The sequence below is a fragment of the Numida meleagris genome, chromosome 2, assembly GCF_002078875.1.
Source record: "Numida meleagris isolate 19003 breed g44 Domestic line chromosome 2, NumMel1.0, whole genome shotgun sequence".
Classification (NCBI taxonomy): Eukaryota; Metazoa; Chordata; class Aves; order Galliformes; family Numididae; genus Numida; species Numida meleagris.
The window spans coordinates 32087994-32107260 of record NC_034410.1 but is presented as its reverse complement, the minus strand read 5'-3'; the positions used below and the strand labels follow the sequence as shown (position 1 = coordinate 32107260).

At 44.9% G+C, this 19267-nt stretch overlaps 1 protein-coding gene across 3 annotated transcripts in view; it reads right to left on the bottom strand.

Moving 5' to 3' along the window:
* Positions 1–7955, bottom strand: part of SNX10 (sorting nexin 10) — a 31601-nt gene extending 23646 nt beyond the window's left edge. Inside the window, exon 1 of one of the 3 annotated variants that reach the window (XM_021387553.1) lies at positions 7767–7955. In XM_021387553.1, the coding sequence (XP_021243228.1) occupies positions 7767–7940 (174 nt within the window). In that variant the 5' untranslated portion in view covers positions 7941–7955. Of the gene's footprint in view, positions 1–2528; positions 2659–7766 lie in introns of those variants that run through there. The other 2 variants (XM_021387554.1, XM_021387555.1) reach the window with 2 other exon arrangements.

Genomic DNA, 19267 nt, shown 5'->3' with positions numbered 1-19267 from the left:
CTTCTGAAAGAGTTCCTGTTCAGACGATATGTTTATCTTTCTTCCAGAACTTAACGTTTAAATATTTTATTTCATCAAAGCAAATTAAACCACCCTAACAATATCATCTTCCCCCAGGTATCTCCCTGTAATAACTAAATTTTATTTAGCACAGGAAAGAAGGGTTGACAGAAGCTGTGTCTTTACTGCTAAGTAAAACGCAAGCCAGCAAACGCAATGCAGATTTACCGCAACATTTCTTTTTCAATCTCATAAATGCAAATGCTGACATTGCCTGACCCTTTTTTTTTCCTGACTCATCCCCTGTAACATTTTGAATCTCAAATGACTGAAGTTTCTCATTTTTTCTCATTTCAGATGCCTTTAATTTATCACATGCTTTTTCTCCGCTGTCAAACTCTCTGCTGCTTGAATTGCTGTTGCACAGTGGTGCATGTTTTACTTTGGCTTTCTTCCTGTTGGGGATTTCCTTATTCTATTAAGACAGTTATTTTTGTGAAGCACAACCCGATCACAGCTAGGAAGTGCTGATGCTTGGTCTCACCCTCTGAATGAAAGTGTGGCAAAAGTGACAGTCTTGGTCATAACCACAGAATTAGAACTGCCAGCCTAACTGTGTGCATCTGGTAAGATGGCTAGTAAGGACAGGGCATAGAGGCAAAAATAAAAATCAGTTAAGTAACTATATCCTGAGACAAAACAGTCCTAAACAGTCTCTCTATAACTGCATCTCAGAGCAATGGAGAAGATACATATATTCAGTCAATGCTGCAAACTCACCAGGCATTTTGATCAGCTCTGTTCAAACTGCTGTGATTCTTAGGTCTTTTAAGTTGACCAAGCCCATGAGGAATCAGTACAATGATCCAGCTGGATGTCCTACCTCCGTCCACTCTTTAATACACTGGTAACTCACCAACACTCTCTTCCACTGATGAGGTCATCAGATGGCCTATCATTATTGCAAAAACTTAGCGCTGTTGCATATGTAGCTGCATTTGTATATTACACTAGTTTATCATACTAGATTTACTAACCATTAAATTAAATATTTAAGAATGTATTGGCAGTGACTTTAACTGGGCACCTTGCCTGTTGAACAGGCTAGTCTGTTGCAGAATTAAAACACAACTTTGGAAGCAAATTGCTTCTCAACAATAAGCTGTGAAAAGCTCACTGAATGACCTTAACTAGGTGAGAATCTTGCTCCCCTACTGTAAGATTTAACCTTGGACTAACACAGGGGATAGACATCCTCTTCCTGGCCAGCAGGTCAAACAGATCTTCCTCTCACGTCCACCTGTGACCACTAGTGAAACAGCAGTCAGTAGGCTTCCTCCCTGAGGATCAGAGCCTAGGACGGCTCAGTTTCTGCACAAGTATTTATGTGTAAAACAGTTCTCCATAAAATCCCCCAAACGAGTATTTTGGGTATAAATCCTTTCTGATTTTTCAGTATCACTGCCCCAAGACAGCTTTGTGGTCTGAGAGGTGAAGCAACCATGTAAGCCAGGCTCCTGGCTGCTGTCCTTCCCAGCAGACCCTCCTCTACCTGCCTGCCTGCGGTCGGGAGTCAAAGGGCTTATTTCTGTCTTATCACAGATTTGCTTTCCTGTTTCCCCAGCAGCCCTGCTGATTCAGCTCCACAGTTACACAGTGACCAATCCTCACAACGACCCATCTAACATAATGAATATGAGATAGCTAAAAATTCTTGAGGAGCAGACCAACTCATGTCATAGTCACTAAATGTGAGTCTCATCTGTACACGTCTAAAGACACGTGAGAGTATTTTGGAGTTGCGTTCCTCCACACCACAAGTGTACATGTAGCTGTTCTCAAAGCAAATATAATCGCGATGACACCATGCTCTGATGCAACTACTTATATATATGTATGCCCAGTATGTCACAGGCAGTGATATCAAAATGCTCTACTGCGCACAAGGCTCACAGCTACATATTTCTTAGCTGTTTCGCTTCTCCCTGTAAACATTCCCAACCACAAAACTTATAACCTTGCCTTTTAATGCCTCATTAGTAGAATTTCATTTCTTCTGGGAAGCGGCACACAGCTCTTGGGAAAACAAAGCCTTCCCTTCAAGCTGAAGAGCTCATCAAACAGGTACCAGAGCTATGACTAATCAAAAACCACACGTTCCCATTATGCAATTAAAATGATGAGGCTATTAGAAGGCCCAAAGTTATAGTCCCGTGGTTGTTGGTGTACAAATGAGGCAAAGTAGGCTGACAGTGGCGTCCCGAGGGAAAGGAGGAGCAGGAACTTGAATTTGCAGAACCTAAAGCATTGGCAGCACGGCACAGGAAGATTGGGGTGCACTATTCACCACAGTAAAACAGATGCTTTGCTGCAGAGTGAAACACCTGCTCTGCTTTGAAGTGTAGAACACCTCTGGGTGAGTGTGCCCTCCTAGAGAACTCTCTGGCAGAGATGGAAGGGAGAGGAAGAAGTATTTTTTTTTAAGCCAAAAAACCGTTAAACACCAGGAAACAGGAATTTCTTCATACCAGTCATACAAAAAAGCCAACGTGGAAAGTAAACTGGGTTCTCATCACACACAAGTAACTGTGTCAACAGTTTACGGGCGTTTGGCCCAGTTCCGTGATGAAGGGGATGGGGGATCCACAGGCCCACACCCTGGGAAAAGAGAAAAGGGGAAAAGGGTAAGGAGATGGCCCTGAGAGCAAAGAACAGCGGCAACAATCTGCGGAGAAACAAACTAATTTACTAAATAAAATATTGGAATGCAAAACAACACACTATAATACAATATAATTACAATTTAAGCTGATAAATCCAATACAGAGAGAGAGAGTGTCCTAAAATCAAGGTAGGCCTTACTCTACTACCGACGATAAGACGGCTGGAGAGCGAGGTGCTGCCAAGACGAGAGACGGGCGGAAAAAGGGACGAGGTCTCGTGATCTGCAAGTTTTTATACTGCGAGCTTTTATCTTTTCCCTCCAACTGGAAAATGGTAACAGAGGAGCAAAGTACCGTGGGGACTGTAGTAGTCTTTCTCTTCTGAGAACTAGGTACATCCACTGCATGATGTTATGATGTGGAATACCAATAACCAAAAATCACAAAACCATGACAAACTGGAGAGAAGATCTGCAAGAAAATCATCACTGGTTTATTTTAAAATTAAATGCATCAGTGTGCATCCTGCCAAAGCTCTCTGTGGCTAGCCACCATGCCAATCATAAACACCATTGTCATGAAGATGCTGGAGCAGGTGCTTCCTCCTGCGCAGACATACAGGAACATGCAGAGAACAGGTTTTTGCAAGTTCAGATCTATCAACAAATGTACCTCTGCCATCAGGTACCAGGAGGTGCTTTGAAATAACTCATGCTGAAGTGCCAGAGACAGTGAGTGTACAGACTCCTACAGCAACACCTGCACAATACCAATCCCAAGACAAAACCTGCTCAAAGACAGGCTGGTAGTAGAACAGAAGAAAACAAGAAGGTAGGATCTGCATCACCTAGACAGCCATCCCCTAGGCACTGAAGTGTGTATTGCAGGAGGTGAGTACAGAGCCAGCAGGGAGGCTGGAAGACAGAGTATGGGCTACCTACTTCTCTAGGAAATGCATCTGGCAAAATCTGCAGGCATTTAAGGCTTCTGTGGAGACCTATCACTAATTAGACCTCAAGAAGAGAAATGCCATTCTAAAGTTCTCTAAGATGAATGAGAATCACTGGAGTAACACAGTGGGAAATGTAGGATCATTCATGATGGTTTTCTTGGATTATCATAGAATCATTTAGGTTGGAAAAGACCTTCAAGATCACCAAGCCCAACCACTTAACGCTACCGAGGCTAAGACTAAACCATATCCTTAAGTGCCATAACCACACAACTCAAGTACCTCCAGAGATGGCAACTCCACCCCTTCCCTGGGCAGCCCCTTGACCAACCTCTCTGTGGAAAAATTCTTCCTAAGATCCAATCCAAACTTCCCGGTGCATTTCTCTCAAGTCTCCCAACGATCCTCCTGTCCCACAGAAATCTGGACAAGTAGGATTTGGATACCTAGACAAGAGTGCTCAACATCTTTATGGATGCTCACTAGGTATTGCACACAGTACGAAAGGACTGCCCAGGGGACCCTGCTCCATCTGCAGTGCCCCACCACAAAGTTGATCTCTGGACTTGGACTGCTGCAAGGTGTTTTGGCTCTGGGGTCTCTTTGCAGACTCTCCCCTTGCTCTTCCCCTCCCTCAGGGCTTGACTGCAAAAGCCTGAATTGCTGCTGACCAAGGCCGTATACAAGCTGGACCTTTTGCTGAGGAGCAGAACATGATGACAGGCTGCTCTCTGCAAGAAGAGTAACAGCCCATGCAGCCACTACTGAAATAAGCTTTTTATTTTTGCTTCCTTGTTTTTATATACAACTATTCATCTATATACAAGCAAATCATGAATGTTTCATAACCATATAAATCAATAAAGAAAGCGTTTTTTGGTGTTCTTTTCCTAAACTGGGTAAAAGCTCATTGAACACACTTAAATACCGCCTAGGTGTAGCAAGTAATGCTACCAATACAGAAATCCAGTGCAAAATACTATGTGCTATACTTGTGCTTGTAGTCTGCTTTAACTAGGATTTTTTTCCTCTTTTCTTTTTATTTTCAAATGAACAAGCAAGCATAGCGTGATTTACTTCTCTATCTTTATTCTGCCAAAAAGTCAGGAAATTCCTAGAGAACACAGAGCTGTTCTTTCCTCTCCATATTTTCAGTATCAGAAGAACAACACAAGTTGCTGAGTTATCTTTCTTCAGAGAACAGAAAGATGCAAAAATCTCTAACGGAAAAAAAAATTATCACATTATCCTAAGTTAACCAGATCTCTTCTATTACTGTTTACAGAAGCAGAAAGCTAATGCACACTACATGCCAGATGCAAGGAAGTAAGATCCACGTGATGCACTCCAAAGCAATGATACACTGATGCACCTGCCCTATCCCATCTACCTGCTCACCCAAAAGAGGCACAGAAAGCCTCCTCCAGCAGTCCACACTGCTGAGCAAACCTCGTTGTCTTCTTTAGAATTTACTTAAAAAAAACCTGCCAGAGAAGCATTTTCTTCACATGAATAAATTACAAAGTCATGTGATCAAAGCAAAGAAGGTTTCAGTTGCCCAAAACGATGGCAATTAGGAAAACTATTGAGCAAAAATTGACTGAAATGTGTCTGCAAGCCTGATTCCTCTCTCTACTGTCACAAGTGCCCTACTTTTATAACAGTGCTCTTGACAATAACGTTTTATTACACAGGATCAGAGGAAGAGCAGAACAAGTGGTGAAGCAAACATATCTGGCATATCTGAAGTTGCTCAACTAGGAGCAGGATGTGGGAAACTTCAAAACAACACCTGCCATGACCCTCTCCAGGCGGGAAAAGCTATTTTCTAAGAGCGTCACATGCAGCAGCATGAGCTCTGTAAGAATTTCTAGGAGCACAGACTTTGCCCTTATTGTGTTCCAGTCCTCACCTGTTCAGTGCTACCACCTTACAGAATGCCACCGGTCCCTGCTGGATGGTGACAGGCACTGAGAGAAGACACATCATGCCATACTTATCAGCTGATGTCTTGATGTCATGCTCCATCTCCTATGTGTGATAATTACTCGTCCTGACCCAAACGGGAAATCCCAGGGCACCAGGAGCCCGCAGCAGAGCAGAGCGCAGCACCGCTGGCATCAGGCTAACATTGCTTTCATGCTGAAAGCCAAGCAGTGCTACAGGAATGCAACCACCCAGAAGGGAGCAAAGGAAAAGACAGAAAACTGATTGTCTGTCAAGATGGGATCTAGGTAGTATTTCATGGAACACTGTAGTGGTACTGCAATAGCTTTCCACAGGGCTATTCCAGACTGACTGCAGAAAAGACTTCTTTTCTTTTAAGAGAAAAGTAGGCAAAACACATCATTCAAATCAATTACTATAAAAAACTACTGCAGCAGGTTGTCACAAAACAGCTCATTTTAGGAAGGAGGATCTACTAGCTGGCAACTGCTGCTTTTCAGTGGTGCAGAAGCATTAATCCTTAAATCCAGCAGCTCACATTAACAGCAGCTGAGCTACAGAGAGAGATGTAAATGAAGAACTATGATATCAGTGTAATTTATAATGGGCCTTCCACTTTGTGTGAGCATTCAAAGATACTTTATTAGACAAATATTTTGTCTATATTTGAAGTCTCTTGTTTTCTCTTTATTTCAAGAATACTTTGGGACCCATGATTGCCTTTCTGCCTGTGTTTGTACAGCTTCTACCACATGGCAACTGAATAAGGCTCCCAGGTGCTGCTCTCTCCTAATTAATTACACTATAGCACTGGAAAGGCTATGGTGTTAGTACTTGAGCATTTTCACACCATATCTCATTTAAAAACATACATATACGCAACTAAAATTTAGAACAGTCAACATGCTCACACTGACTACAAGCCCTTATAAGTATGCTAACGTGAGTACAGCGCACAGATATAAGTTCTTCAAATTGAAATTAATCGAAGATAAACCCTCCTTAGATTCAACATATCATACCCATGACAAAAAAAAACAGACTTCTAGCTTTAAAATCAGGCATTACGAACTTAGCATAATGTCATAGGCTGAAGTTTTTCTTCTTCTACACCAAGGAGACATTAGCACTTCCATTCTTCTACAGGAAGGTGTGTTCAGCTTCTGTCACTCAAGCCTGTCCCTACATTACTTTTAGTTTCAATTTCCCCAGCGCTCGTAGGAAGGACGCCCTCTTCGCCCCACCCAGTGCCTGCCAATCTGAGAAGCGGACTGGGAAACATGAACTCAAGCTGCTGTTTCCCTTGAGCCATTACTAAGCGAGCTTGTGCAACGTTAGGACGCGGGATGAGCCGCATGGCAGCGGTGATGCGACCACGGGCTGGGTAGAAGTCCCAAAGCACTTGAACGGATCAGAGCCAGCCCTTGGCAGGTTTACACCGCGCTCCAGCCCGCTTTTACCTTCTGACCACTGCCAACAGAGTTGGGCAATGTTTACCCAGGATTGCCACGCACTCGGAGGGGCCGTGAGGATGCGGACCACGTGTCTCCCCCGGGCGCTATAAACACAACCTGTGAATCCGTGCAGTCCAGAGGAAAGCAGGCAGCCGCCCGCCTACCCACGCTCCGGCACCCAGCCCAGTGCGTGGCCCAAGCACCGCGGCCAAGGCTTCCTTCCTCTTAACGCCGGCCGGCTTCAGGCGCTCGGGGTGCGCCCAGAAGCCCTCCTTCCGACCTGCCCCCCAGCGCTCGGGTTTGTCATGTCTGTAACACGCTGACACAAACGAAAGCAGTCCCCGGACTAACGAAAAAGTACGACGTGTTAATGCATATAATACACGAGACACTTAATTATATATGTTATATTTACGCTCTGTATGGACACGCAGACGTTTTACGCATCAGTATAACGCTGATAGCCGCCGAGGGGGGTGGGCATCCCTTCGGGCAACAAACAAGGACATTAATTACGTAAACCAACGCTCCTAACTGCCTGATATCAATCATCGCTGAAAGGAGTCGTTACGAAGCCCTGCAGCACAGGGGCTGAAGAGAACCCAATGCGGGCGGCAGCCCCACAGACTCCAGAACCACAGCCAGCTCCCCCAGCCGCCGCCCGAGCCCGGTTCGGAGCCCCACGGGAACGATCCCACCCCGCGCAGCCGAGGGGAGGCGACCCACAGCGAGCCGCAGCCCCGACCCTACCGCCTTCACGAAGCCTCCCACGGTGACACCGACGCGGCCCGAGCAGCTTCCCGCCCAGCCGGCGCCGCACACAGACCCGAGGAGCCGCTGCCACCGCCCCTTTATGGCGGGAGGCGGAGCGCACGTCAGCGGCCTCGGGCGGGGCCGCGCTGCCCCGTGCCTGCCCGCCGCCATCACCTGGCGCCGCGGCCCTTCCCTCGAGATCCCGTGGGGCGGTGCCGGTGGGGGGGGACGGGGCAGAGCTGAGCCGAGCCGGGAATCCCACCCTGCGGGCTGTGAGGAAGGAGCCCCGCGTCACTGCGGGTGGGGGAGCGGCCCTCCAAGGAGGCGGTGTTAGGAGTAACAATAGCAAGAAAAAGATCGATACATCCCAATTGTTAACTCTGGTCTGGAGCGATAGCACGCTTGCTGGAGCGGCCCTGCAGAAAACCGATTAGAACAGCTCTCTGTTAACGGAGCAGAGCGAAAGCAGGGGTTGAGCCTGCTGGAGCAGGCTGCCCGGAGAGGCTGTGGGCTCTCCTCTGGGGATACAACGCTCTCCTGGGAAGCCTGCTGCAGCAGAAGCTCAGCAGGCGGAATTCTCTGAACAAATGCGCTATAGAGATAGAGCTAAGGCTCCTCTTGTGGAGGAGCTGGAATGTCATAAGAGGAATAAATAAAAGCGCCTTAGGAAATCTACGCTAATTAGGGTGGAAGGAAAGATGGTAATTCTCTGTTACAGCAAAAAGTAGTTGAGGTTTCTGTGTCTGAAGCACTGGAACACACTTACCCACGTACCTATACAGAATCTGAGCGTCTTCTCTGCTTTCCAGAAAGGAGGAATCGTTTGAATGTGTGTTTACCTCATTCCTACGTGCTGAAAAGCCCGGAGCCTTTCCCTGGCCTTTCCATCTCATCTGGGGGCTGATCTTCCTCATCAGAAATGAAAACATGAAGAAAGTTCTGGGATAAAAAACTGCGCTAAAGAAAAATAAGTACTTTTAATTTGTTGTAAAGCAGAGTACCCAATGACTTCAGTTAGTTAGCCATCAGAGCAAAACCATGCGGAAAGGTGGAGAGATCAATATGAACACAATGCATCCATAATAACAATGTACAGAGAATTCCGGGAGTGATACATGAATGTTTTTTTTTGCGTGGACTGGCTTGCAATTAAACAGATTTCTGCAGGGTTGCTGGTATCATCTACTTTTCAGAAAGCGGAGTTTTTTATACTGTAGCATAATAAAAATGATTTTCAATGAGATTTATAAATACCTCTTAGTAATGTCTGCATACAAGTGAAATAATGCTACTGCTAATCCACATGATTTTGCCAGCAAAAATTCCACAATTAGATACGGTTACATGTGGCAAAGAGAAGCTCTGCAGACAAGCGTTCCTAGTGAAACAGGAAAAAATAATTACGATAGGGAGCAAATTCTTCTTTCAGAGCTCTGTTCAAGCTTCCAAACTGTTTATACCACTTCTGTTCTCAGTTCCTTTCTAAGGGTTTCTAGTTCCATCCCACCTCGATGTCATACTTAATTACCTCTTTCCACATGGGTGTGGCGTGCAGGTATTTGCCAGGAAAGAAAGGAGGTTGGAAGCCATCAGGACCTGCTGAGATGGTGGTTTGCAGTGAGCAGAACACGCATATGAAAGGACCAGATGCCGATCATCACAATATCCGTGCTCTGTGGTTCTGGAGTGGAAGATCTGCCCCAGGTCTCCTTGGTGAATTTCTTCAACGAAGTGTGCTCTTCTGTGCAGAATTTTTTGTGTTCTTTTTTTTTTTTTTCTCCAGATCCTTATTTGTTCAGTGCTCCCCATTCCAAGACAAAATGTTCTTAATTTAAATCATCTTCATTGATATTAATTTTTTTAATGTTCTGTTCTCTACTTATTTGTGGATGACTGAGGCCATGTGCTCCAACTTCCTTCGTTTCTTCCTCTTGCCAGCAGAGCAGGCTTTCAGTTTGCATCGAGCTATATAACGCTGCCTGAAGGGAGATCTGGGGGGAAATGCTGGGTGTTGCTCAGAGCATCCAGGGAGAGCAGCTACCAGCTCAGCAGCAAAGTGCAGGATTATTGCAGCTGCTAAATAAAAAATATAAAAGTAATGAATAATAATAAGTTACAGAAAAATAATCTGCTAGTAGAAAATACAACATCCTAGGAAAACAGCAGGAAGAAAGGAATAAAAATATGAAAAATACCAAAGACTAGAGAAAGAAAATGAATACTCTGAGGAAAGGTATAGAAATGAGAAACAAGCCTTGTAAAACTGTTGTAAATAAGGGAAAGTGATGGACTAGAATAGTTCTGTTGCCAGTTTAGAATCTGCATCAGGAATTTGCATACCTATATATTTTCAATGATGTTCTTCTGCTGCTTTTGTCCACTTTTTTTCACACCAGTGGCACTGTATCATGACACGATGTCCAGAAGTGCATTTCTACCAAGGTTTTACTGACAGCTTCTTGGGGTGCAGCTGTAGTGCTGGTGTGAGCTGTGGATGCTTGCTGCTGATGTTATCTGAGGGGGTTTCTTCGTCTACGCTGAGGAACTGTCTATCAGTGCCGTAATAAACTCACTGATCTCCACAGAATTATTGAAGAATAAGATATTTTCCCCCTGCTTCAAACAAACAAACAAAATAAATAAATAAATAAATAAAAGAGTACTTGATTCAATAATATCTCCCTCTTACAATTTTCATGAAATAAAGTACCATGCTATGATGGCATCAGTTCATCTTATTTCAGATTAAATCTGCCACTGCTATGGCAGTCTATTGCCTCAGAGGGCAAACTTAAGTGTGTGTCTACATTAGCATTTTTGTTTCAGGTTGGTTATGCACTTACAAGGAAAATCTGGTTGGCCTTCCTTTCCGCTCTTCAGCTTATTTTGTGGAGCAAATGTCATTTTATTTTATTTTGTGGATAGATGTTCTCAGATATACAGTTGCTGCAGGAATTGGTTTGTCCTTTCCTGTGAGCACGGCTAAGGGAGAAGTTCTAATGAAGAGAAAGAACAAGCAGTTTATCAGTACACTGGAAATCTTAGTGCCACAAATATAGTAGCTTTAAGCTTGATTTTCTGAGTGCAGTGCTCTCATGTTCGGTACTATCTGCTAAGTTTGCAGTCTCAAAGGTGCCTGCCTTAGAGAAACAATCTGCTCAAGCAAAATTGGGTCAGACAGAGGGGGGAGGGGGGAGGAGAAGAGAGAAGGGTGTTAGTATTTACATGGAACATGACAAAGGACTATTCATTTTGTTTCGTTATTCCTCCTTAAATAATTCCAGTTTTTTGTATTATATCCGATAGGAAGGCAGGCTAAAATGGAAGGCTTCTGTGAAAGGTGTGAGGAGAAAGAAAACTATCACACAAGAAGAACAATTAATGGAAACTGTGTGCCATCTTTTCAAGTCCAGCAAAGAAAAATGCTACATTAAAAACTGAAAACCATCAGAGAGCCACAATGAAACAAACAACAACATTCTTAAAGGGGCTCCTCCTTTACACATTAGACAGCAGCGGAGGAATGCAAACTCTATTTTCCCTTCTCCCCTCTAGCTTTGCTTCTTACAAGGTGTTTGTTGTTCGCTTGCTTTATTTCTGGGCAATTTGGGTTCTGATTACTTTTATTTTTCTAGGTCAGATTTAACAGAACAACATGGAGTCACCATGTTTATTTGCACAGATCCACCAGACCGACAAAGTCAGCATCCAGGGCAAATGCTTGAATAACAGAAAATGCAGCTTTTAGATTCTGCTTGATACTTAACGACTATTTCAGATGGTGAGAGTGTAAAACAGAGTTTTGCTGGAAGAGTTTCAGATGCTGTTTTGTACTGTTTCTGTGCTGGTTGTTCTTGAAGAAGAATATTTCAGACGTGTTATTTTTTTATTTCCTAGTTTTCCCTCCTGCTTCTATCTCTTTGTACTAGGATGCAAGTCACAAAGGCTGCATAGCCGCCTGCCCTATTTTCCCTGCTTACACCAGGGACTTACTGGTCCCCCGGCCCTCTGTAGTCAAGGCAGATATAAACATCTCCACACAGCTTAGACTGAGTAAGATTTCATTTGTCCTCTGAAAACAGCTGTGCCTCCAGTGCCTGAAAAGGCAGCCAAGGGCAAGTGCACACCTCAGGTGTGAGGCATCTGAGTCAGACTACCTAAGGATGGTAGTTTTGTCTTCTGGCTTGTAAAGTCTTGGCCATGAGCTAGCATTTGGTTGGCACAGAGGTGTGCATGGCACATGGACTGTAGATGTGGGCTACTCTTTGCTCCCCACCATTGTCCTGATACATTCATACAAAGAGGGGAATAAGCACAAACTTGCAATATTCCCAGTCCAAATGCTCTCAGTTAATAAGTCAAATTCATGCATTTGTATTCTGATTTTTCTTTTGATACAAAGAAACCCATGAATTTTTTCATGTGCAATTTATTACAAATCTGAAAAACCATGAAAAGATTAACCATCCTTTATCAGCTCTGGAGGGAAACCTGTTTTAAGCAGATTGCATTTGTGTGTTGCTAAATGAGCATCTGTTTCATTTGGCAGATTAACTCACAATTTTCACCACTCTTCTGAAGCCTCTGGGACTCCTGTCTTCCACCATCAGTTCCCTGAACCAGAGGGACAGGTGGGACTGGCCCAGCATGGCAACGTCTGCAGTAGGCTTCCTGACAGTGTCCATGCAATTATTTGCTAAGACATCGTTTTGCAGGCAAAAGGTAGCTGAGGGCAGTAGGAGTGGGAACCAGGGAGAGCCTGAAGCAGAGTTGAAGCCAGGAGGAACAAATATTTTTGAGAGGCATTTGGGCTGATACTTTTAATCTGAGATGAGTGCAAACAGGAGGGGTGAAGTTGACAGTGAGAAGAGAAGCTGTAGCAAGGGGAAGAAATGGAGTTAGAAGGTCATCAACAGCAGCAGTGTAATGAGGAGAAGCAGGTTTGGAAAGATTGGGACTTACTGGGGTTGGCATTATTGACAGAACAGTGGTGTTAATGGGAGGGAACGAACCACTTTTTGTAACAGCTGGAGGGTGTACACTTGTTCTAATCAGATGGAGAGAAGAAAGAACGTTTCCTATTGGTACTTCTGCAGCAAAGGACCAGGACTCGGGTCTGTGTTGATGATCAGGCAGCTGAACAGATTGACATGCACCAGCTGAGCTGCGTTACTCTCAGATTGGTTCATGTCAATTCTGTGTTGTACTATCTAATTTAGTGGCAAACAAGAAAGAGGTAAGCTAAATGCTCTCAGCTTGCACTGTATGAGGCTTACCCGACAAGGTTTTGGTAGTGGGGTCTGTGGGGATGGCCTCTGTGAGCAGAGCCCAGCACTGCTCCATGTCAGAGCAGAGGCAGCTCCATCTGCTCTGAAAGGGGCCTGCTGCCGGCTGGAACTGAGCCATGACTGATGCTGGGTGGGCCTCTAGAAGAGAAGATTTAAGAAAAGGGAAAACTGCTGTTCAATGGCAGCTAGGAGAGAAGCAGCCTTGCAGGCACCAAGGTCAGTGCAGAAGGAGGGCAGGAGGTGCTCTAGGTGCAGAGCAGAAGTTCCCTGCAGCCTAGGAGAGGCCCATGGTGGATCAGGCAGTCCCTCTGCAGCCCATGGGCACCGAACAGTAATTATCCACGTGAAGCCCATGGGCACCAAACAGTAATTCTCCACGTGCAGCTATGGAGGAGCCCACGGTGGGGCAGGAGGTCTGAGGGAGCTGGATTTCAGTACCTCATTGCGGCAAAACATTCTCAGGTCCACATGGATGAAATCTACTGAGCCAGCTGGCACAGTACCCAGAGGAGATGGGCCATCAGAATCCCTCTGGACTCTATTTTAGATCCGTTTCAGGGGACCTTGTTCAGTCTTTCAGCAGCAAGTCCTATGTACTTGTTTCCTCCTGCTGCTGAGCATAGCTACACAGTGTATTTACTGCCTTAAAGGCCTTACAGTGAAAAAATGGTGCTATTTTCTTCAAACGCTACAGTGTACATAGGATAAGCAGTTATATCCATGTAATATTTAAACTTATGATAAAATTTACAGCATATGCACTAGTGTACTGGAAGTGGCTCTGTGAGCCCACACCTCTCAACTGCAGCAATGCCTCAGCACCAAAGGCAGCTCCCGGCTAGCTGTTACCTCATTACAAAGACATGATTATATTGCTCAATTTCTGTTGTTTTGCAAATTTACAGTGAGGGAGCAGCGCACTTTGTGCTGCTTTGTATTGATCTGTGTACAGTGGTCTCTGTGAAATGATCCAGTGTGGGGGAATTCTAATCCAGCAGGGCGCGGAGAGATGCACTTAGTGTACACAATGGATGCTTTTGTTTGCTTTTAACATATTTAACTTCCCACATGTATTAGGCTACCCCGCACAAATGTATACTTATTGCAAGGAAGTATCCCCCAGGGATGTGCAGCATCGCAGGTCCCCTGCATCACCACTCTGTCCGCTGTTAGTGACTTCATGGGAGCTTTATTCATCACGTTGTGTGGCCAAAAAGCTCAGGCCCAGGGCTGCCTGGAGTATATAGCGTTGAATTAGAGATGCTCTCAGGTGTTTGTCTGAGGGACTCTTCAGTTCCTGCTCGTGGCTTACTTCTTTCTGATTCCAAATTCCAAATAATTGCTTCGGTTTGTTTAATTACCTTACACACACAAACGTGGATATAAGCATAATTTCTGCAGTGGAAAGAACGGTAAGAGCTTCCAAATTGCTACAGAGCTCATTGGTGTGGCCTTACGATTTGTTGGCATAGTAACACTGATAAGAAGGATTTCAGGGCCTCCCATCTTAGATCAGCTTCTGACATGGGATTCTCTCATGTACTTGCCCCAGTCTCAGACAAATAGTTCTGGGCTGCTCTCTCTCACCTCACTGGCACATTTAAGCAAGGAAAGAAAAGTATTTTTGCAAGGATTGTTTTCCCCCAGAAAGTTGCATGACTTCAACCAAAACATTTTGCTACACCAGCACTCTGACCATGGGTATGTCATGCAGTACTGGGAGAACAGCTAGAATTATTGTTGTCTAGGGAGCATGTCAGCAAGCCTCCTGCACCCGTAGCTCTCAGCTGCCTCTCCAGAGCTTGTTGTCTTTCACGTCAGAAAGAGCTCGGGCCTTGAGACACCAACCACGCTCAGACCAATGGTGCAGACACAAAGCCCAGCTCTCACCCAGCACAGGAAGGCATGCAAATGTTGCGTGAGAGCCCACCGAGTTGTCTGAGCAGTAAGGTACGAGGGGCAGGCGTGAAGTTGGTTCCCTTTTCTCCTTATTCAAAGTAGACATAGCAGTAGGCAGCCTGCAGCAGCTGTAACTTGGCCATTTCAGACAGCGAGCAATGCAGAGGATGGTAAGGAAGAGCAGGAGTCCTTCAATTTCAGTTCTCCACTACTATAAAGCATCTTTTAGATACGCAATTCTGTCTTCGAAATTTACTCCAGAGTCGCTGGCTTTATGCACATACATTATCCTCTACAAATTTGAGGGTTAGCACTGCTTTTAACTTCATTTTTGCCATTGCAATGCACAGCCCATCAAATCAAATTGCCTCTTTTTCAAAATAACAGCATCTCATATGTTGAGAGCAGTTAATATCGATCATTTGAAAGAGTGAGCGACGAGAAATTGAGTCTCCAACAGACTGTGTTGCAGTGCTTATTACAACAATGTAAAGAAACGAGAAATACCCCATACGTCTTCTTTCTGCATTGCATTCCCAGAATACGACATAGTAATTCTGCCCAAATGGGTAAAGCTCCCTCTGCCCTTCACATCATTTTCTTCAGCTGCTCTGCAGCACCCTCAGCCTTTATGGCCAGGTCAGCTCCACGAGTCAGCCCAGTGGTCACTGGTGCTACTGCAGCAAAAGGAACCGCTTCCAGTGCAACTTAGGTGCAAAAACCTTCCTGGAGAGATAGTGATTTACCAAGGCATAATCTTTTCACTAGCTTGAAATATCTGCGTTTTACAGAGGCAACATTTTTAACCATTGAGAAGCTTTCCCAAATCTACGTTTGCCAGTATTTGCTGTGGTTCTTCTGCGGCTCTGGCACAGCAGACCAACAGATTTCCCCCAGCTCTCAGCACTGCAGCAGAGCAGCAGCCTGCAGGCACCCACCTCTGCTCTCTGTGGCTGCCCTGGATGAAACAAGCAGCTCCAGTCTCCTGTCCAAGCATTCAGTAAAGCAGTTTTGATGCCACTTGAAGGAAGCCTATAGTAACTTGGGGTCTCTCAGGGCACCGTACCACCACCAACCTGAACAGCAGCCATGAAACCAGTGGTAGGAAGGCAACCGTGACTGCCACAAAGATCAGCTCTAGAAGCTGTTCTTCCTCATAAGAGTTATTGATAGATAAGAGATTCTGTTACGCCAGCTCTTCTCTGCTAAGAGTTCTTTTAAAATACTTGTTACTTTATGTATTAATTCAACTTTTAAAATACTGTCATATTTTAAATTTTATCATTTAATCCTTGTGCATTCTAACAATACATTTGCAGTGTTCAGCACAGATCTTGCATGTCTGCCCTGGGATAAAGAGAGCCAAAGAATTCTTTATTCAAACTGTGAAACATATTTAAGCAGTAAATATCAAACACATCTTGTTACCTTTGTTACCCAGGCCCTCTCCTTTCCCTCTAAGTCAACATAACATCCTCTCACTGAAGGCACAAACCTTCATGACAGCTCTGGCTGCTGATCTACCGGCAGCAAATAGGTCAGCATGCAACAAGGGGAACCGGGTTCCTGAAGGAGATATCGGTACCTGGAACCATCCGGAGGGAAGTGGCCATTCACCTTAGACACCCTTGGGCACCACTTCCCGTCCATTCTCAACAGCACCACAAGGCCATACAGAAACATTTGTTTTTCCCTCTTCTATACCACTGTCCGCGTTACACAATAGCAGCCAGGCTAGTGGCATCTTCCAGCACCTCCGGGTCTCCCACGAAACTGAGGGCCAGCACACCTGAAGAACCATTTGGTTAGCGGCATTCAGAAAGGTGGTGCACAGTGCTTGGAAGCAGCACCCACGGGGCTGGGTGTGGGCCATGCAGGCTCAGCCTGGAGAACCATTGCCTATGGCGCTTTGGTTTGGCTTGCAGATTGAGCCACAGCATTTGAAATGAAAGCAGCTCAACAGGAGGAGCTTTAATTAAGTGCTACACCTGGCAACATGTTTAAATGCTTAAGGCAACTGTATCTTGATCTACCATTGGAAGAGTAGGACCAGCTGCAAGTCACAGGCATGGCATCCTTGGGTCTGCTACAATTAAAAAATATAGCAGAATTTCAAAGGGAAGCCCACAAATGCAATCTCTCAAATACTTCACTATCTAGAGAGCGTTGTTCTGTTACAGCAAAAGCCTTAAACACCTCAACGTGGATTAGGCTTGATGATAGAAAAAGCAAATTGTTTCAGTTCTTTAGCTTCTCGATACATTTAGTACAAGCAACACTTTGCAGTTCCAGGAAAACCAACATCATAATTACTTCCCTGCCTTTTGATTGTTATTTTAGAAGGCGGGAGAAGCACTTCGAGTGTTCTTTGTACTTCAGATCTGGGGAAAAAAAAAAAAGAAAGAAAGAAAGAAAAAGAAAGAAAAAGCTTCAGCAGTCTCATTCTGTCCAAGTTCTGGTAATACGCCTTTTCTACGTCAAGGCAGAACTTTGAGTGCTGACTCAAGGCTCAGCGTTTTCTGACAGAGACTTGGCAGCAAAACAACACACAGACGTTAACGATGTGCAGAACGGTGCACCTGAAACCACTTGGGGAAGGAGGAACCAGAAGCTAACAATGCCTCCCCTGGTCTAGAAAGCCCGAGCAATTGGCACATTCATTAAGGACAACACGCCCAACCCTGCCATACAATACAACACCCCCGAAGGGCTGGCTGTCTTTGCATTGGATAAAAATCATTTTGCAGACAGCGCAGTGAACGTAAACACTTGACCACACGCTAACACCCTCATCTAGTAACAGAATACACCGTAACAGGTTCTCAAACAACGTGCAAACAACACCGGCAGCCTCAGAAGTAAGAATACGAGCTCCCATCTGGACAGTGCCATCTGGAGCACTGGGAATCATCTCCAATTTTCTCACCACGTTAACACTAATAAATCCCACAGCACTTTCCAAGCAAGAAAAGCACCATTCCTGCTTGCATGGGGGTAGATCAACAGCAGGCTCTTTCTCTGGGAGAAGCGCTTCAGTTTTGTTTGGCCTTTTTTTTTTTTTTTTTTTTTTTGAGAAAAAAAAAAGTTTAAACCATCTGCCATTAATTTGAAATAAGAGCCCAGAACGCTGTAATAAAATTCCCTGAAAGGGACTCGGGGAGATGAAGTTTTCCATTTGACCTTCAAAAGCCCCTGATGTTACCAGAGCAGAGGGCTGGGCCTGCCCTGACAGGGGCAGCAGAGGGCGAAGCTCAGCGCTTCCACAGCCTCCTGCCCGGTCCCACCGAGGGGTGGGTACCACTCAACGCTGTTACCTCCCCTGCTGCACACCCTGAGATGGGGGGAAACAGCAAAAGACAACCAAACTGAAACTGCTCGTGAACACCACGTGTCTGAGAAAGATGAAATCAAAACCAGCCACTCAGCACGCTCACTCTGCAAAGCAAAGCATGAGAGCACAGCTCCTTAGCCAGTGGATTCAGCTTCATAAACCAACAGGAAAAGCGTGGCTCGGCCCAACCTTACAAAGCATTGGTGCATGAAGCAGGCAGCCACTCACACAGCATGCCCTTAGGTACAGAGCCTGTGCAAAAGGACCCTCCATTTTAAGGGAGACACCTCACAAACACGGGGACATCTGCCTTGGCTGTTAGCCCCAGGTTAGAGGCCTCACAGCAAAGCAAATGCCTTAAATTAACCAGTCACATTCCGAAGCTGAATAAAATGAGGTGATGCTTTGAGAAGAAATTCTAAACAAAAAGGGCACCAGAAAATATCAGAGGTCAGGAAAATGCTGAGGAAAATGCCAAAGACGTTGCAGACAGCTCTTTGAACAGGGAAGAGGGACAATCTACAGTGCAAGAGCTCGACATGGGTGAGTAAATAATTGGATAACTTGCAGTTAAATGAAATGTACTCCTAGTTCAATTTGTAATTGTGGCAACTTACCACGTGCCCAAAACGCACTATAATGCATTAAGCAATCTTCAAGCAGTTTTAAAGAGAACTGGATCATGAATCTGCAATTATCACGAAGCACATAGCATTGGTTTGTGCCAAACTGAAATAATTAACTTACAGTGCTGATGGCTTATTTTGCAGACACAAAGAATACCCACTTTATTCAATTTAACAGCGATTTTGCAGTTAGCTAATGAAGGAAAAAACAGCAACAAGTTCAAGTATATTATTCTTTCCCAATGAGGTAAGAACCTGGTTGCAAGAAGCTGATGCCATCATTAACTATGATTTAAATTTGGGGGTAACCTAGCACTACCTATAAAGAACACATGCTAGTACAACTCTTTGTGC